Source organism: Aptenodytes patagonicus, chromosome 17 (genome assembly GCF_965638725.1).
Source record: "Aptenodytes patagonicus chromosome 17, bAptPat1.pri.cur, whole genome shotgun sequence".
NCBI lineage: Eukaryota > Metazoa > Chordata > Aves > Sphenisciformes > Spheniscidae > Aptenodytes > Aptenodytes patagonicus.
The window spans coordinates 9,965,592-9,983,593 of NC_134965.1; the positions used below are offsets into that span (position 1 = coordinate 9,965,592).

At 38.9% G+C, this 18,002-nt stretch overlaps 1 protein-coding gene across 2 annotated transcripts in view; it reads left to right on the forward strand.

Moving 5' to 3' along the window:
- The window catches only part of VMP1 (vacuole membrane protein 1), a 69,229-nt gene that overhangs the window by 44,944 nt on the left and 6,283 nt on the right, over positions 1-18,002 (forward strand). For both annotated transcript variants that reach the window (XM_076354571.1, XM_076354573.1), the window contains exons 9-11: positions 4,150-4,230; positions 7,922-8,038; positions 10,496-10,557. In XM_076354571.1, coding sequence (XP_076210686.1) covers positions 4,150-4,230; positions 7,922-8,038; positions 10,496-10,557 — 260 coding nt within the window. The remainder of the gene's footprint in view (positions 1-4,149; positions 4,231-7,921; positions 8,039-10,495; positions 10,558-18,002) is intronic.

Here is an 18,002-nt window from a genome sequence, read left to right on the forward strand (position 1 = left end):
CTTGTAGTTAAGACAAGATTGTCCATTCGCTCTTTCAAGAAGGAGGGCTTTTTCCTAGGGATAAATGGTCCATGTTAAGTTATACTCAAAGCTGTACCATAATGCGTATTTAAAGGAGGAACATTGTGGTAAATCTGACTTAGCGGCAAAACATGTAATTTCACTTTAGTATCCCTTTAGGTTTGGAGGTTTGGGAGGGTTTTTTGCTTTTGCAACATGTAGTAATGAAATGCTGGTATCAATAAAATGTGCCATTTTACTGAAGGCAGATATGCAGCAAACTTCCTCAAGCCGCCGGCTGAGACTTGTGAATCGGTATTTCAGCACTGACCTTTTTATGCCTCTTGTTTCCACTGCAATTCTTGAGATCTGATGATTAACCCAATGAAGTAATGTTTAATCATTTAACCTTCCTCTGCCTGTATTGTAGCAGTCACAGGAAATCTATTTCCAAACCAAAAAAACAAATCATCTTTGAAGGGGACATAGTGAGCTAAAGTATCCTGAAATGTTATAGACAATGAATCACATTAGCTGAGAGTCGAGTCCAGTCTAGATACTTTAATTTTGGGGGAAAATGTTTTGCCTGTAAGTAGCTGAACTTTTATGTCTTTTTGTGGTTGTTTTTTTTTTTAAAGCAATAAGTTGTGAAAGTCGTTCTGCTTTTATTTCAAATGCTTAAAAAAGTAGAGAAAAGATTGTTCTCTGTGCAGGCTTTATAACAGAAAAATTATATTGTGAAATAGGTAAAAGTTGTGAAACTGATGATTGTATTCTCTGAGAAATGAAACTTTTAAGGTTTTTTTTATTATTGCAGATGTCGCAAAGATTTGACAAATGAAATTTAAGGAAGCAGCCAAACAGAAGTATTTCTGAACTTGTTTTCGTTAAAGTAGATGTCGAGGCTGCACATACATAGTTTTGTTGCAACCCTGGTGTGTATATTACCGTGCAAATTATTCGTAGCTATGATTACATTAGATCATAGAAAATAGAAAAAAAAATCCTTAATTTGTCTCTTTTGGCTTATTTAGAAAGTTTGAAAAAGGAAGGCAGATTAGAAGTTCCTGACGGAAGTTTTTAGAACTCTAGCTGTGCTTTCCATGGAGTACTTTGTAAGAGACAATGAGTGTCAAAAACAATTGAAGAAGAAAAATTCTGAGTAATAACTTTAAAAAAAGAAAGTTATGAATTAATAAGGTGAGAAAAATTGCCCCAACGCTGGGTTGGGTTTTTTTGAGAGACAAACTTGTTACACTTCTTCCCACACCTTCATCATTGGTTTTATAACAAAAATTGTATGTTTTTAGCTGGAGGGAGAAAATTAGTTTTAAGGCAACCTTGAATTTTGCAGCAGTCTAGAAATGTGGGTGAGGGAAGCTGTTTATTTTTAAGAAACTTGATGAAGAATGGCGCCCTGTGCTTACACTAAGTTAATATGGTCAATCTATATATAATTATAATTTATTTTATTAATCCAGCTGTGCTGCAAGCATTAGTTTATCGGTCGCTTGCTAGAGAGTTTGTTTCCAGTTCCAGCTTGTGAAAATTAATACAGCAGTGTGTTAGCAATGCAGTCTAAGATAATGGGTAAATACATTAAAATTAGAATAGAAACAACTTCTACTGAAATCTATCATGGACCTATTTGAATAATTGGGTTGTAGTGTTTTATGTTAAAGATACTTTACAATGAGATTTATGGAGCCGTGAAAAAAACCTTTATTGGCTTGTAAAAGTGAAAATATTGTTCTAACCCCATGAGCATTGTGAAATGGTGAACAAAATAGGAACTGAAAATATCATGGTCACATTCAGCTTTGTTGTAGAGTACAGGGGGAGACATGAAATTCCTACATAAGGCACTGCTTTTTCAGTTCACCTTTTCAAAGAACAAAATCTGTTGTTGAAAGGACAATGTTACCGTGACGCTTTAACACGCCTTTTCATTTTAAATTAATTTGTAGAGAAGTTCTGAACCCACATTTCTACTTTTGCATTTGGTTGAGGAATTAGAATACCTCTTGTCTCCTTAGCGTGCTGCATTTTATTTCTTTGCTGATAGCTGTGTGCTCACACTCTGCAAGAGACTCTTGCATCCTCTTCAGTTCGTGTCCTAAACCCTCGGTGGGACTGAGTGTGTGTATTAGTGCTGACCCGTAGTAGCGATCGCACATTGACTTGTTTTGGTTTTGTTTACTGACTTGGAAATAATGATGAGGGAATTTTAGCTTGAGAAGGAACTGCCCTTGATGTTGCAAGATTTTTGGACTTAGTTCACTGGTGAATTATCACTTTTTGTTCTGTATAACAATTTGTGTCAAAATGCGCTCTTTTAACTGAAAAGCATGAAAAATTGTACTTTACTTGTCATGTAGGCATGTTCTAGACCTGCTTCTGCTAACGTAAGTTCAAGTGTTTGGTATCAGCCTCACTGGGAGTAGGTTTTGATCATTCGTGCATACCGCACGTGTCCTAGAAGTTAAACAGAAAAAATGTCAGGAACAAGTTTTCAGCAAAGGGTGAATATTTCCCCTGTTCCATTTTGCAATAAGACATTCACGACCCCAAGTTGTTACTCCTGGTGAAAGTTAGGAAGTTCACCCCTTGTAGACTATTCTAAAAGGGGGTTTATATTCTCCTGTGGTTAAAAATGTCCCACTGTAAGATGTAGGAAATCTCATTTACTTGGCATTTTTCTTTAAGTTGACTTATTTGTTTTAATTTGGGTTATTTTTTCAAATATAAAGTATAATAAATAGATTTCTTCTGATTTCAGTAAGAATTGGGGGGTTTATTTGAGAATTTGTTAACCATTTTTAAAGCACTGTAATGGAGAAAAGTTACTACTTGAAAAAGGGATGTAAAAAGACGGCAAATGGCCTTATCACAGATATTTTTATTTTTCTTTAATCTGGCATAGAAAGTTATGTCAGTTCTGTAGTTCAGAATTTAAATAATATGCGAGAACATTGTCAAGTAATTGTAATTTACTTGCACTGGTATATAGTATTGAAGGTTTCAACAGAATTGTAACAAAGTTAAAATTGCATAAATTTAATTCATCTGGATTATCTTGTAGTTATTTTGAAGTGTGGAATTTAGAATTTCATTAATTATTGATTAAAGTAACTTCCCTGTGAAATGTATCTGATAGTTTTCTACAAAATGGAAATCAGTGAATATTGCATTGCTACTGGAAACTCAGCTTTTCATTGCTTATTTGTAGGTTTTTAAAAAAGAATTAATAATTACTTTTTAAAGTCTGCTATTCCCAAAGATACTCGGCTCTCTAGAACTACTGTTGCCAAGCCTGAATAGATAATATTGACCCTGGTTTAAACTGTTTGGGCAGTTTTGCTTCAAAAGAATTTTATTCTCATGTAAATTCACTACTCGCATTCAAATAAACTGCTTGTGAGAATCTTTATTTTTGCTTTTAAAAATGTTTACTGTGTATTTGGTAAACTTGGAGACTCTTGAGTTCGTCAGGAATATGTTTGAAAGTTGCGATCACAAAATAAAAGTAGGCAGCGTGTTCTGAGCACGTTTTTGTGAAGAACAGCTCAATGTTGTATGGTCTGCCACCTTTGTTGCTGTTGAAGTGTTTTAGATTCAATTCTATGGATTTAATGAACTTTACGAGTCTGTTGTAGAGAGTGCCTGGAATTAGCTATTTTGATTAAGGTCCTGGGTTTGAGAGCAAAGATCTCAGGATGTAACGGGATGATTATATTCTGGCTTTGTGTTTTGAGAAAGTGCCTCTCTAACATTGTAAATGATACTGAAGGAAACTAATTCCCTTTGGTTGTTTAAGGAATAAGGTACAAGCAGCACTGGCAATTCAAAGATACGGGGAAATAAATACTAGAAAACCTGTTTCCATAGTAGTGCAAACTTGGTGCCACTTGCAGGGTTTTGAAGAACAAAACTCAGTACGTGTGGGTGCTCAGGTTTTCACACTGACCACTGTGAATTTCTCTCTCTTCCTTCTAAGCCCAGAGTTTCAAATTGGGCTTTTTGTTTTAAAAATTCTCCTAAATGCTAATTAGGAAATCCCATAGCATGGAGGATATTGAAATCACATACACTTTGAGGTATGGTCGTTTGGGGTTTTGCCTCATTAATGCTTCGTTTTCTTCTTTGCAGGATTTTGCTTCCCGGGCTAAACTGGCAGTCCAGAACCTGGTGCAGAAGGTTGGGTTCTTCGGCATTTTGGCCTGCGCCTCAGTAAGTTCATTTCAGTAACAGAGGGGTTTATAATCGCAGATGGAACGTATTGGAATGAAATTAATGCTGTGAAATGTGGCTTGGTTTTATTTGAATCCGTATGGATCTTCATGCCTCGTTGGCTCTTTCTGTGTTGTCTGTGGTGCTTAGGGAAATGGGACGGTTGTGGTACTGGCAAGTACAATAGCATGGAGAAACTCCAGTCCCAGATTAGTACCAAACACAGTGAATTCCGCATAAAAGCACAGCTAACAGTTCCGTAGTTCAGCGTGGTGTGGTGAAACCTGATAAAAACAGGTCAGTTCACTAAAGATGCTAAAGGCTTGTCAGAGTAAGAAAGACTTAAACTACACGAGACTGAACTAAGACATTCTTAAAATTCAAGAAGTTTCTGTGTTTCTGTTTCAGACCAGGGGTGCTCCTTGCATTCGATGTTGAGGCCGTGTCTTCTCTAACAAAGGCATATGCACACTGCTGCTCGCTGCTCTGTGCTAGTGGAGATTTGGCAGATCAGGTCGTGTGCCCCACTGATCCTGTTGGGACTTTCCTAGCCCAAATTATTAGCTGGCAAGATGTAGCAAGAGCTGTATTATCACTTACAGGTTCTGCTGGAACCATATTATAATTTCTTTAGGTGTTTATGTCCTATAGCTTACAGTGCTTGACATCTTCAAATCCAAAGATATACACAGCTTGAAGAGTGGAAAATTACCTGTATAAATCCTGATTAGGATATCCACCCATAGTAATTCTCCTAAGTCTGCTCTGGAGGTATCTTTGGGTCACTAGGAACCAGAGGGAGCGGAATGAGGAAGCCAGTTTCAGAGTCACGGCTACATGAGCTACAAACTCCTTGTAGGTTGTTTTTCTCTCTAAGCAAGAGGTAGTACGAGCATCTCCGCTGATGCTATTTTAGTGTTTTAAGGAGGATAATACTGTTCTTTTGGAGTAGAAAAATACTGAACCATTTGAGGTTTAAATCTTTCTCTGGAAGCTTAATGAAAACTGGTAGGAATGGTGTGCCTTATTCTTCCATCCCCCACACAAAATGTGGGACGTGATGCACAGAAATGTGATTAGAGTGAAGGGGGGAAGTGTAGGTCCCCTATGATCCCATTCGTCCGGAATAACCACAGCCATTAGCCAGCTGCTCAGCTGATGAGGTATTAATTCCACGCTTGTCTAGCATCTCTCAGTTTCCTAAATTGTAGAGATGACAATGCTAACTATTTGTTCGAATGTAAGTAACCTGTGTTAGCTGGAAAGAATTAATCTGATTATAGTTGCTGGCATACGACTTCTGTTTACTAATCTTTTGAATTGTCTTAATGTTTAGAGTGGAGACGTAGGTTACAAGCTGTTCTTTAAATCTTTCCATCCAGTAAGCTCTTAGACTGCTCCTTGACTGCCTCTGACTCATTACCCTCTAGTCACCATCTTGTGAGACATCACTGCATAGGCTGTTTTGTCTGTCTTGTGTAATCAGAACAGCAGCTTGTATGTGGCAGGGATGAGTTACTGGAGTGGCTGGACAAGGTGAAATGCGGGTAAATGGAGAACATGAGGAAGGAGTTGGTAAACATGAGAGATGATGTGTAAACTCTTCATAGTTCCTGCTTAGTAATACTTAAACCTTTGCTTCACTTCTTACCTACTTGCTGCACTGTCCTTCAACGTGCCCCGAGCTCCGGCTTCCTTTTGCTTATGTAGGCTGCCCCGGGTTGGGGGAGGGATGAGGAACCATGAATCCCCCCCAGTACGCTTGAGGATTTGTGAATGTGTTTACAGAATAACTGCAGAGCAGCAGTAAAAAGGGTGAGGTTAAATGTGGCAGAGGCATTGACAAAGCATAGGGATTCAAAGCTATGCACTTTTGTTGCATCTGTAGGTGAGGAGGGCAGTTCCCCCACGCGTGCTCCTTGCACTTGTGTGTTCCCCCATGAGCTTCAGGGCTTTGTTTCGGGGCTTCTCTTGCTTGTTGCTGCTTCTCTCTATGCTAGAAGGTGTCTCCTTTACTTGCCCCCCTTATAATTGCGATTTTACTTCTGGATTTTAAACAGTATTTTAGCTGGGTGTATTTTTTTATGATTAGAGAACTTGCTTGTAAAGTGGTAATGACTGTCCTAGCTGCAGGTTGTTGTCTGTCAAGCAGCGGCGTCTAAATGCTACATAAAAACACAGTCGAATTGAATTTAAAACTTTGCAAGTTTATCCAGTGAAATCAACTGAATGTAATGTTGTTTAGTGGCAATAAGAAAGCCATATTACTGTCTGGAGCTTAATTCCTATGGAGAGGCAGCTCTGGGGAAGGAACAAAGCAAGAATTAGCCCTGGAAGATCCTTGCTGTGACTTGTGAGAATTTGCCCTCCCGTCTTTGTGGGCTTTTTTGGCAACCCTCGGTACTGCCTGTGTGTGTTTTTCCAAAAACAAAGACAGAGAAAGCCTCGCTGGCCTGCTAATACACCCTAATGTGGACTTGTTGAGTAACTTTTTACTGTGATATGTTTAATGTATTGATATCCACAGTTACCCCTACCTAAAGCATGTTGCTCCCTCTATGGTGATAGTAATGCAGTAATTAAAATGTACTGGGAACTTACCAAAAAAACTCCAGCCAACCAACAAAGAACATACTTGAGACCTAGAGCAGACTTGGCTCAAAAGAGCAAAACTATCTGGCTATGGTATAAGTAAATAATTTACTAGCCTCCTATGTCTAAGACAGCTGTCAGAGGTAGAGAATCATTTTAGTTGAAGCGGACCGTGTTTAGAGACCGTTTCGGGGCATGGTTAGAGACCGTTTCAGATTTCTTCCTATGCAGGTGGTGGTGTGGGTGCTCATAAATTTGAATTGCTAGTCTATAACAGCTAAGTATAACCCTCATAAGCTTTCTCACAGATTTCAGATTTCCATCCAGTCAGTTGCAGCGTTACTGTCTTTTATGGTCTTTAACAGTCTACACTCTTTATTTATTTGTTTGTGTAACAAAACAGCACAAACACTGCAGGATATTAACCCAGTAATATGCTGCTACTGTGAATTACACGTACCCCATGCGTTTACTCAGACAGTCTGCCCTTGTACTGCATGCTAAGTGTGAAAGGTTGGAATTTGGATATTTTTGTGGTTTAATTTCAAAAATATTTTACAGATAGTATCACGATACCAAACGTCATGCCAGCAGTTTAACAATAAAAAAAAATCTTTTAATTTTAGATGAAATGCATATGCTTAATAAAGTCTAATCAGTGCTTTTAAACTGGATACATATGACTATAAATGCCAGTTTTTTATGTACTTTCTCAGATGGAAATCACTGGGGTCATTTTGAGCACTCGCTTCCAAGAGTGATGTGCTTGTCAGTGAGAAAGTTTGATAAATCGCTCAGAATGGCTTTACTGTGGTTTCTGTGCATTTCACATGGAAAACTTTTTGTTAGCTTTTCTAAAATCCAGGGGTAAGGAGGGACCATGAGAATGGAATTGTCTGGGACATTGTCTAGCTGAATCCCAGAGACTTAAGTTATGTGGTGCGACATTAACATTTTTGTAAGTATTAAGACACGAGAGTTTTGGATCAAGTTGAATAAGGGGAAAATGTTCATTTTTCAAAGTTTCCAAGTCTGTCGCGATCCTGTTCGTCTAAGTAAGTGCTGCAAATCATGAACTTCTTTCCCTTGCACTTCATAGATTCCAAACCCTCTGTTTGACCTGGCCGGGATAACATGTGGACACTTTCTGGTTCCCTTCTGGACCTTCTTTGGTGCAACCTTGATTGGGAAGGCCATAATTAAAATGCACATCCAGGCAAGTACTACACCTCCCTTAGGGCTCTGGGGTGAAGACGTTTGGGGTTTTTTTGACTGTTACACTGCGTTACTTCGTAATGAATTCTGGAGTCTCCCTTCCTGACCTGAAGTAATGGAAATTAATTTGGTGCAAAGGATTTACAATAAAGCATCTGCTAGGCTTCTTATGCTCAAAACTTAGGCAACTGAATAATTTATAGCTACAAACTAATGAGCTCGCTTGCCTACACCACTCAGGAAATTGGTGGTTAGCCAAGTTATTTACCTACGGTTTTTACCAGACTGAAAGGACTTCGTACTCATAAGGAACTTGCCTTTTTGGTAACAAATACTCATTTCAAAGAGCGCTGTAACTAGCCTTTACCGGTGAAGCGGCACTTTTAAATGCTCCCTTTTATCTCAGTTGAGTGTGTAGAGAGATCCCCGCTCCCTTCAGGCCCTGCAGAAAGCAGTCTGAGGGCACGGCTCCGGGCGTACTGTCCATAACTTTCAGGCGTGGTTAGCAATTTTTGGTGTCCTCAGTCGATATTATTTTTGAAAGGGCCTGATTTCAGAGCGTGTCCAGGTTTCCTCGCTAACTCAGAGCCTCACCGGATGTTCTGAACTTGGCAAGCAGAATCTCCAGTTGCTTTCAAAAATTTTGAGTCTCGCTTTTGAGATGCGTCACCATTTTGTCCAATGAAAGATGAAGTATTGACTCCCTGGCGATTCTTTACCGGTGGCGGCGTGGTTAGTGCTGTATCATGAACTACATCGCTCTCTTTGTAATGATTAGAACCAATGTTTTCAGCTGGGGCTTGGTTTTTTTTTAGCATCTCCATAGGGCTGGTGCAGTGCCTGTAGCTGTGTTGCTTGGAAATCTTTGCTGTCACTACATTGAAATAGCAGAAGCTCTTAGTAGTATGAAATTACTCATCTAGTACCCTTACCAAGCTGCTTCAAAATCTTTCTTTTGCCCTGAACAGAAGATTTCAATCTTCAACCCTTTTTTTTTTTTCTTCCCATTGTTTTTGTAAATGGTTATTTTACTTTGCCCGGTCCTTAAACAGAAAATAATAAATAGATCTGAAAATTCTTTCATTTACTGTGATAGAACAACTTTTTCTCCACACTTATTTTTGTGTTATCTGAATTTTTCTGCTTTTAAATCTGTGTACTGTTAGAATTTGTTCTGGCAACATAGAAATTGAAATAGTATTTGTGTAATATTCCTTTTATTATTTTATTTGTCTTGTTTAGCTAGCAGAGTGTTTGCTATGTAATTTATAGTGCTCCACACTCAGATCAAATGTAAGTGAAAAAATATTTCCCAGTGTCTTGTACAGTTGGTAAATCATCTCATTTTGTAACATGTTTAGCTGTTAGAATTCTCTTTTCTGCGATGCTTGATTTCAAGCATCCTCTTGTGCAACAGCCTTGATTTTTGTAGTGATCTTGCTGCAATTTGGAATTTAGGAAATGTAAGAGTCATGGAAAAGGCTTTTAATTAAATCTTTCTCTAGGCAGGAAGCAAGTGACTCTGGTGCAGTGGCCGTCCTGGAGCTGCTTTTAACTGGCCTTTTCCTCCGGACTGTGGAATCATTCTGTGCAGTTCAAGTCACATCCTTTATTTCCAGAGTAGTGAATGCGGTTCTCGTTAGATCATGTTTACGTTGATTTGAGGAGACGGTGGGAACTGTTTGTGTGTGTATACACCATCTACACACAGTCTTGCTCGCTCTTTGCAAACGAACAAGCTGTCAAATGTGACAAAAGTGGAATTAGCAAAGGCTATTTTAACAAAATTTGAACTTGCGTTAGAAGAGAAGGGAGTGGTAAAATTACGGACACTTGGATTTTCAGTGTCAACAAGCCATGTGTTACGGAAGTGTCTTGTATTGAAATTATTCTGTTTCAAATAGCCTATTGCATTAGAGACAGTGACAATCTAAGTTTTTTTGAACAGACAGGTACCCAATGGCTTTTACTTTGTTCTTCACTAAGTACTTTTTGTTACGTTTCTGTCTGAAGCACACGAACTAGGGGACTAAAAGATATATTATTTTTCACTCCTGTGATCTTTAAGTACATGTGTTTGTGTAAGGGGATGTGAATTTTTCTGCACGGTGATGACTGTTTTTCCATTAAAACATTGTTGACGGAGTAAAGTGACCTTGAGCTTCTGGGAATTTAAGTTTGGGGAGGATGCGAATGGTTAGTAACACAGGCTACAAAAACGTTGCAAGAAATGAAATCTATGAGGAAATAGAATAATAAAGTAACAGCTTTTCTCTCTCCTGCCTCTTTTTGAAGAGAGTAGTGAAAAATAACAGTCTTGAAAGAAAAGAGAGGGGAAAACTATGTGTGAGTGCTGGAGAAGCTGTCTGGTTGGAAAGGAACATAAATTGTCGTACCCCATTGTCTCTGCTTCCCTTTTGATCAAATGTTTCTCTAACTGATGTTTTCCTTCCTACAGAAACTTTTCGTTATTATAACATTCAGCAAACATATAGTGGAGCAGATGGTGTCCCTAATCGGGTGAGTAATTCTTTAACACAGCGATACCTTCACTCCTTAAGTGGAAAAATACTGGAGGAGTCAAATCAGATGTGCTGCAAATGGTGCTTTGCTTCGAAGTGCCAGCTTTGGCCAACACATAATTTAGGTCTTATTTGCAACTTCATTCCTCACCTCAAAGGCTTCAAGTACTTCAAGAAACATAATAGCACTGAAGGTCAGATGCCCCGACTATATAGTACCAACAGTTAACTTTCACCCAGAAATATGATACAGCTCTTCCAATTATAGATAGCTACACTTTTAGCTGCAAACAGACTGGTTTTTTATGGACTTTCTTCAATGTTGTAGTGTGATCCTATGACAAAAAAATGAAAGAACTGTGATTTATGCAGTGTCCCAAGATGACAATACACATCTTCCATAATTTGAACTACCTTATACATTTAAAGTACTAAATCTCTCATAAAATGTCAGAATGAGAAATTTGGTGTGTAGAGTTTTATCTCCGTTCTGTTAAACTTGGTTTTTCATAGGAGAAATGACAGTTTTCATGGATAAACTGTTCTGATTTTGAGGAAGTTTGTCTTTTTTTCTTTTTTGGACTGAGTTCTTTAGTAATTGATTACTATTTTATTTTTTAAGTTAAAATCTCACTTTAAAACAAGAAAACTAAGCAAAAACCCAGCTAACAACAGTTGGGGGGAGGGGGAGGAAGACAATTAAAACAACATACTTACATGCTGCCTCGGTGGGTTTGAATGAAGATTGGACACTGATGCTGGTGTTAGATTTTTGCCTCGTATCTACCTGTTCAGTCACGAAATTCCGTGTAATTTGAAAATCCATTGTTGATGTTAACATTTCCTGCCTGGTAATCCAGCAAACAACATCGCAACAGGGCCTCTCTAACCATGCAGAAGTTTCATAAACTGCTCGAACGCAAACAAAGTATGCAGCTTGATTAATTTAAACGTGGGCAACTAGATCAAATCATGTGGATGTCATCAAAAATTCATGCTTAATTGTTCAACGGAACAATTGTGTTCTTGGGGGGGGAAGCTACTGCCTGTTTTCGGTACACTGATCAGATTAACGTCAGGGATGCAGGTTTACAGTTTTAAATGTGAGTCTAACATTTAAATAGAAAGCTTTATTGTTGTGGTTTGGTTGTGGTTTTTTTAAAACTAGATACCTAATATGGATCCAGAAAATAAATTCTAAGGTGTTTCTACTTTTCCAAGGTCTTTCACTTGTAGTATGGGGCAAATTGATTGACACTTTGCTATCCAAACTGTAATAACTATTTTCACATAAAAACCAAAAAGCCACACTCCTCAAGAACAGTTTCAGGGGAGGAATGTCTGGAAATAATTCCTTTTAAAATATGTAAACTTGAAGTAGTAATGCTATTCAAAGAAAAAGGAGCGTCAGAAGAGACATTCTAGGGCATTTCACTAATGAAACAAATCCTGACTTTATTACTTCCTGATCTTCTGATTGGGTGTCTGGTTTGTAACAAACTTCAAGATTAATTTGTTGCTTTGAACATTTAAAAAAAAAAAAAAAGAGAGAAATGTGGCTACTTTTAACCATCATTAGTTAGCTTTTCTTAGTATCAATTACACCAGACAATTTACTACTAACTTTTGATCAGCACTGCTACTAGGTAAGGTATATTTCCAAAGATTTACTCTCCTGCAAATCTTTGAGCCAAAACTAGTAGTTTTTTCCTACTTCATCTGTCTTGGAGATAATTTTGCATTGAATTACTTCGAATGCATTCACAAGACCTCTGCTGGATTCAGATTTTATTAGATGGTTGATGTCAGAGTTCAAAAATGTTGTCGGGAGACAGTAAGATTTTTGGAATGTCCCGGTATCCTTGACTTTTCCCAAGCTGTCTGCTAGCATTACCTCATCAATTTCTTTCAGAGTGGAGTATAAAACATGTTAAACAATAGCTCACATTAAATCCCTTATTATTAAATTAAAATCTAGTTCTATTTAATCTATTTTAATCAAATTCCATCCGACACAATGACTTAAGACATTTTTTTGTCTGGGATATTGCTCTTACACAATAGGAAATGTCTAAGCACAATACTTTAAAATAATGAACATATTAATAGAGAGGATAACTAAAATCTAGACAGAAGATTAAGTTATGAGATAAAGTCTGAGAATATCTGATTTTATAAGCCAGAGAGAATTTCTCAGTAACTACATGAGTCTTAGTCAAAAAGCAAAACTGATTCACCTGCAGACCTTGCCCATAGCTCAGTAGTTGTTTACTTCTGGTACTGGACGCTGCTGGCGCTGCCCACTAAGCCTGCCATAACCAGGCTGTTTTAATATAATTTGGGGTAATTTGATTTTACAGTTTTGTCTAGGTCTCCATTACAAAAGGATCATACGATATTCCTTATATTAACTAAATAAAGAAAAGGAAAAGAAAATGTGGCAGGAAATTAAAAAGCTGTTTACAAAAAATTTTTGAAAACGGTGGTGGTAGCTAGTGGACAAAAAAATAAAGGTAAGAAGGGTGGGTGGTGGCAGCGGCGAGGCAAAGGGCAGCTGCGCCGCAGCAAGCCGCGGTAGAAGGAACAAGGAGACATGGCTGGGTTTAAGAAACCAAAGTTAGCAGGAGTCTTGAAACCAAAGCTGAAGAGGATTACAAAGATACTGATAGCTCACGTGAGGCTGGTAATTATCAGCCTGTTCTACCAGTTAATAGTTTAAAGTTGTATTATTGCTGTCTAAAATGCTAGAGGAGGATAATGTTTTCTCTCAGGTTGTATTACGTTCATAAGCTTTTGTGAGGAAGGGTGGTGTGTAAGAGTTTTGTCCTGTCACTTAAAGAAGAGTTTAACTTATTGATCGTCCACGTAAAATACTTTGAAGCTGGTTTTAGGCCAAACCTAGCCCATTTAAAATGTTTAATTATCATGTGTGTTGTGGGTTTTCTTTTGGCTCTTAAATCTTTCAGTTTAATTTTTTTTACCTACAGCTGCAGGACTGTTTATGAAGTCACACTAAGCATATTGCTTTTAAGCACGATCATATTTTCTTTGAAGTGGCAGTTTCAAATGAGGATTAAGAATTCCCAGAAAACTACTAAAGAAATAGTTCTCAAAGCACACACCACCCACAAAACTGTCTGCCATCAATTCTGGGTAAATGTTCAGGAAGAAAAAGATCTAAATTTTTTTTTAATTCAGCATGCTCTGTTCGTATTTTGTGAAAATGAGCTAATAACTTTAGAACTTCAGTAGACCTAAAGAATTCAAAAATGTGCTTTATATAGCGTTAGGCAGCGCGTGGCCTTCACCTCAGAAGCATCTGAACTTCAGTGGCAAGTGGTACAGCTGCACCCCTTTTGGACAAATCCCACCCTTCGGGCAGAGAGATTCCCTCTGACTGTTGTTAAGTTAATGATAAACTCCCATAGGCTGCGGCAGGTCTTAATTACAGAGGCTGTGGTAGTTACTCAAAGGGGAGGCACGAGCACTGCTCGTAGGATACACCAGGGATGCTATCTTCTTAGCAAAATGAGTGAACTACTGCCTGTAGCGAATGGTGCCCCGCTAATTTGAAGAGAAGTAGAAACTAATCTCTTCAATTAATGAACTGAGTCAATAAACTAGTTTGGAGTTTAAATAGAAGCCAGTGACAGGCATGTAAAAGAACTGCCATGCCGCCCCAGATTTTTAAAAGGTAATTTGTTAGTGCCATGTTCTGTGGGTGAGACGTGTTAACGGTGTGAAGGGTAATTCAACAAACTCAGACCTGAAAATCTACCCCAAAATATCAGTGCTTCCGAAGGGTTTCTTAACCTGGTGGGTTTTGTGGAACAAATTTTCATGCTTACCAGCCCTGCGGGCCGGTTTGAATGATTGCATGTCTTAAAGGAAACACAGTTTTTTGGTAACAGGTACTTGAACCATTGCCTTGACAAACCAGTTTGCTGCTATTTATTGTGCCGTAATTCTTTGCTTCACAACTTAATCTCAGTTGATTCTTGTAAGGAGCATGATGTTCCTTTCACAAAAAAAAGTACAGATGGAATCACGGTGACTGATGTAACTGGAAACTTTGCTTAAAGATTGTGTATTTTTTTCAAAAATAATTTACAATATAGGTTTAGGTTATTTCTTTAAATATAAGTCAAGAAGCTACAGTGATAGAAAGGGCTGCACCAGAAATCAGTTGTCCTGGGGTGGGAAGAGCCCTTTTTTTGATTCGCATTGTGCCGTGCGATCGCCTGGGTGTTTTGGGGGCCTTCAGCAGGGTATGACCCCGTAGCGTGGCCTCTGCCAGCTCATCTCCACTGCTTCGTATCGCTCTGCTCTGGGCAGACCAGCATCAAAGGGGCCAGGCACAATCTGCCAACCACACCTCCTGACCTGGCGGACCTTCCTTTTGCACGTGTGCCAGAAAGTCCGTATCCTGTTGAACCGGCGTCTTCATTAAAGGATATTTTGAAAAATAGGTTCCAATCAATATTTAAAACACAACCTGCGTAGTAGAATTCAACCGAAAATAACCTGAAGTGGCTGAGAACATGGCTAACTGAGCAGTGACTTCGAAATCTCCCGAGAGAAATGCTTCTGGAAGGTTATACCAATACACCTGACATTTCTTGGCAGAGTAAATCGATGGCTCTCCTCCCACAAGCGTATCAGAAACCTGTGGGACTGTGCCCTCATAATACACCCTGTACACAATAGATCAGCTCTGCACAAAAAAGGTTTTAGTGTCTTGAAAGGGACGCAGATGTGGATGAAATTTGAGTAGCTTTGGTGTTGAAAACCTTCCAGTGGATCACAACAGAATTATAAAAGTTTATTTGCAAAAGGCTTGTAGGATTTAACTCCGAACAAGCAAGCTTTTTTTTCCTAAATTGTGTGCAAAGATCTATCTTTAAACTACAAATAGAAGTTTCGTTACAAAGAGCAGTATTGAGCAGAGTTAAGAAGCAGCAGTTCAGAGATGTTGCAATTCCTATTTTTGAAAGCATTGATTTTAACATAACAGAATGTCCCAAGAAAGAAAATGTTTGCGGACAGCTCGGTTAACGCGGGTATTGGAGCGTAGCTCCAGGTATGAATGACGTCAAACGTGTAACAGTTTTAGCTTAGTAATCTTCAAATAAGATATGTTCTTTCTTCATCTCGTAAAGCAAGTGAATCTGCCAAGTAGCCTTTTAACCCCCAGAATGTTTCCGTTGATCCTGACCATAAACCAGATTTATTTTCTGCAATTTTAGAACACTGAACGCAGATAACATCTAAGTTTCACCAAATGCTCTGGGGCCGAAGTGGCGGCGATAGAGGCTGAAGGCTGTGGTTACTCCCTCCGCGACAGCCCAGGTTTTGCTGCGAGTGCTCTCTCTGAGCCAGGGTCCAGGTTTGCTGCAGCATCATCTATCAGGGCTGAGTCAGGCGGGGAGTCTGAGGTCCGCTCTGAGTCACCGCGCAGGGTCCCGGTATTGGCGGAGCCTCAGGGAAATGGATGGTTTAAATACTGTGAGAATCTTTATCAGCACAGGAAATGACAGCTCATTAAAATACTAACCGTTAAGCCTGTTTAGATCACTGTCTGGAAAAAAATTAACCATTGAAGGTTCAGATAACTTGCAGGAAGAAAGGTGCTCTGTTTAGACAGTGAATGCGGTATGCAAATTAATCAGCTTTGCTAATTGTCCAGTGGCTTAAAAATATTTCCGCTGGAATCTGTTTTTCGATAGTCTCTAAAATGTCTAACTGTCAAAGAAGTTGATCTCGTGCTGGAGCAAAACTTCCAGTTTCTTTTGCGGGAGGGACGGCTGAACTAACCCAACGTGGTGCCTCTTACTGAATGCCTTACTGCTTTTGAGCTTCAGGATGGATTTTTCTTGTGTTCTTACAAGGGAATGTAGAAATGTGAGTCTAGTACAGAGAAACTCTGTGTGGGAGGAATGGGCGTTGGGTATGATGATTTAATGCTGTTTTGCATAATTGTTTGGAAGCTGAAAGCCTTTGCTTTGGCCCCCTGGCCTAGCTGTCAATAGCTAGTCTGATTTAAATAAATTATTAAAAAAAGAGTTGGAGGTACTGGGAGGGAAGACCCCATGCCACACGCATTCCTCAGTGCCACTTAACTCCCCTTTTTTGCAGAAGGAGATAATCTCTGGCCTGGGGCCATGCTTGCTCCAGGACGCGGGGTGAGACCCTGAATGTGGGCAGGGTTTGTGCTGACAAAACGCACAATGATATTTTCCTCTTAGTTTGGTTTTCTGTTGTTTCGGAATTTCTTTCGCTGTTGTCTTCATTCTGAATTGTAGTGCTGGCATTTCCTAAAAGGATGTTTTTCTACAGCTGGACTAGCCCAAATAGCTGAATCTGAGCGAAATGTATACGATGCTGTTTGTCCCCAGACGCTGAGAGGGTCCGGACGAGGACAAAGTGTGCATGCCAGAGTCTGACAAAAGCAATCCCCGTGTTAACAGTTAAACGGTTTTTCCAAATTAACAGCTGTGGATATTAGAGAGATCATCCATAAACCAGGGTAGTGACTCAATATTGCATCACCTTTCCAAGCAGGGCTTCGGTGTGTTTCGGCCTGGGAGCCTGGTGGCTTGTTTGCACCATCTATTCAATTATTATGGTTCTCATTTCCCTTCAGGTTACTGTGTCCATGATAAAATGGACTTCCACGTTTTTAAACCTGCAGTGCTTAATGTTTCTTGATCATCACAACTGGGGACTGAGTCCAGCTGCTCACATGAGCTGCTGAACAGGGTATAAAATTCAGAACTGAATGCCACTGAACTTCCTATTTATACTTTTAATTTCCATCAAAATAAATTGAGTTTAAGAACTGCTTAATCAGCTGCTTAATCACTTGCTGATAGGGGCCTCTTAAAAATGAGAAACTTTCATCAGCAGTGAAAACCCCACCATATTAATGTTCCTAAAATGTGGGTCTACAATGGCAGCTTCAGGGTTTCTTGAAAATACTTGCCGATTCTAACATTTCTCTCTGAAAAAGCAGGCGGATATGCACATGTGCAGAGGTTTTTGTAAGATGGGAACTTTATATCCTAAATTGTGGACTGATAGATTACTTTTTTGTGAAATGTTACCGCAATGATACAAAAATGCAGCATTTGATAGAGAACTGTACTTCAGCATTTAGCACAGCTTGTAATTATTTGAGTGTTCACAAACTCTAAAAGCATAGGTTATGAAATTTCAGTAACTCAGGAGTAACCTGCACTCTTAAAGATCTCGTAAGATGAAAAATACGCCTTTCAAAAGTGCAAATATAATGATTAAATGGTTTTGAAGAAGTATTTTTAATATTGGTAAAATGCAGTCGACTGGAGTACTGAGTAACCTTCTACTTTTTGTTAAGCTGGCTTAGGGAAAATACTTCTTTTTTTTTTTTTTTTTTCCTCCTTTTGGTTTGGTGCTTCATCCACG